The sequence below is a fragment of the Ornithodoros turicata genome, chromosome 1 (genome assembly GCF_037126465.1).
Source record: "Ornithodoros turicata isolate Travis chromosome 1, ASM3712646v1, whole genome shotgun sequence".
Lineage (NCBI taxonomy): Eukaryota > Metazoa > Arthropoda > Arachnida > Ixodida > Argasidae > Ornithodoros > Ornithodoros turicata.
The window spans coordinates 115681322-115683611 of NC_088201.1; the positions used below are offsets into that span (position 1 = coordinate 115681322).

General features: G+C 47.9%; 1 protein-coding gene across 1 annotated transcript; it reads right to left on the reverse strand.

The window, feature by feature from the left end:
- Positions 1-411: 411 nt before the first annotated feature.
- Positions 412-2004, reverse strand: LOC135383873 (uncharacterized). The gene has a single exon (XM_064613174.1). The coding sequence runs from the start codon at positions 2002-2004 to the stop codon at positions 412-414; it is 1593 nt and encodes a 530-aa protein (XP_064469244.1).
- Positions 2005-2290: the final 286 nt, after the last annotated feature.

Sequence of the window (2290 nt, forward strand, 5' to 3'; positions counted from 1 at the left end):
AACTATTCATCTCAAACATTAAATCTTTGTATCAAAGGGATAGCTTATTTTTTGGGTCTTTCGGGCGATTTATTCTATTTACCTTACTGGAAAGGGTGAATATGCGTTAGAAGAGACCATGTAGAGAGATCCAGGGGAAGACTGTGGAATCGCATATACAAAATGAAGAAAAAAAAAAGATAAAGAAACGACTGCCACAACGATGTGTAATTCCGTTCCCACTGCTGCTGGATCGCTCCGGTTCAAAAACACGCAGTGTGTGTTTTGCAACAAGGTATTCGCATTCTGCTTGGCATGGCAAAGAATGAATTATGTATTCTTTAATACTTTTTCCGACCTGCTTATATGTCCGTTTCGGCACCAAAATTGTTAAATATAGGAGACCTGAAGAGCGTTGAATCCCTACGTTTATTACCGGTCAGTTCCAAAACTGAGAATGCCCAAAAGCTCGTAATCAAAAGTGCGCGCTAGCCGTTCTCGTTCACCGTCTTCCTCTTCATTGAAATATTCCACATCCTCCCGCGGCGAATGACGAGTTCTAAACTTCCAGATGAAATAGGCAGCAGCAGTCGTGACGAACTTGCCGTTAGTGTGTTTGACGACACATAATCGCACAGTGCCGTCTTGCCCAGGGAACGTCTTCACCACCCTTCCTAAGTTCCACATGTTCCGTGGCAACTTGCTCTCGATGAGGACAACATCGCCCACCGCTAACTTCGTCGTAAAGGATGAGGAAAAGTGATGAGCTGATCGTAGTTGCAATAAATAGTCTCGCTTCCAGCGTTGCCAAAAATCATTCATGACCTTTTCTCGGTATCTCAACCGACGCGTAAACTCGTCCTTTCTTGTGGTCGAGCAGTCATTGTTCGATGAGGTGACCGATGGAGGTGGCGCAATACTTCTTTTGCCCAAAAGAAAGTGAGACGGTGTCAGAGCATCAAACTCGTCTGGGTCGTTTCCTACGTAGGTGATGGGACGAGAGTTTAAAACCGACTCTACTTCTATCATCAACGTTCGCAGCTCTTCGAACTGTAGGCAAGCTTTCCCAAGAACTTTTCGAAGTGTATTCTTCACGGTCCGGATCAACCTCTCCCACCATCCTCCCCACCAGGGAGCTCCAGGGGGGATGTATCTCCATGTGATTTTGTGACGCGTGAAGTACCCGCAGACATCTGAGTCTGTTGTCGCTTTCCATAGAATGCGAAGTTCTTTGTCGGCCTTCTTGAAACTCAGAGCATTGTCGGAATAAACGGTTGTCGGTAGTCCTCTTCTGGAAACGAATCTGCGAAAGCTCATCAGGAACGCTTCAGCGGTTGCCGCCGACGTAACCTCCAGATGAATGGCGCGAGTAGAAGCACACGTGAACAGGACTATGTAGTACTTATCATTACTTTTCTTTCCGTATAGCGGGCCAGCAAAGTCGACGCCGACCACTGTGAAAGGTTGATTCGCTTCTATCCTAAAACTCGGAAGGGAGGCCGTAGGCACGACGACACGGCGAGCTCTGAACCTTGCGCAGATGGCACATTTTCTGATAATTCGCTTCACTGATTGCCGACCCCGCTGAACCCAATATTCTTCTCGGAGTTCCGCGAGAGTGCTCTGAACGCCTCCATGAAGTACTCGGGTATGGGCCTTCTGTACCACCAGAGCCGTAAAATGATGATCGGCCGGCAGGATGATTGGATGCTTCGCTTGTTCAGACGTTTGTAGATGTTGAAGGCGTCCTTTGGCTCTAATGATGCCTTGGTTATCCACAAAAAACTGAAGGTCCTTCAACGCGGGAGGCACATGACCACGACCTTCATTGTAAGAATCTTCTTGAACCCTACGAATCCAGTAAACCCTCGCCTCCTGTAGCTCATTAGGAGTCAATGGGCCAGTTTTTCTGTCTTGAGGGTTCAAGCAATTCCTGGCAAACCGCTGGACATAGGCTGTTACTTCTAATAGACGGTCCAACGAACTGTATCTGTTGATGTCGAGAACAGCCTCCACGGGTCCCATTGTCACGTGAAGAGCGTGCTGTCTCTTCATGTGGTTGTGCCGTAGTTCGTAATCTGTTTCGTGGACATTCTTCCCCCCTCTATGTTGAACAGAGTTGATCCCATGCTCGCTTTCCGCATGCCACGTAACACATCTCGTCAGGATGCTGCATTAATCCACCGCATGCGCCTCGATGTGGCCTTTACAGCTCAGTGGCGTTACCGCTTGAGACAAATTGATTCTCCCACCTGTTGCCACTGTGGTGGTCTTGAGGATCTGGAGCACATTCTTCTTCATTGCCCTCACT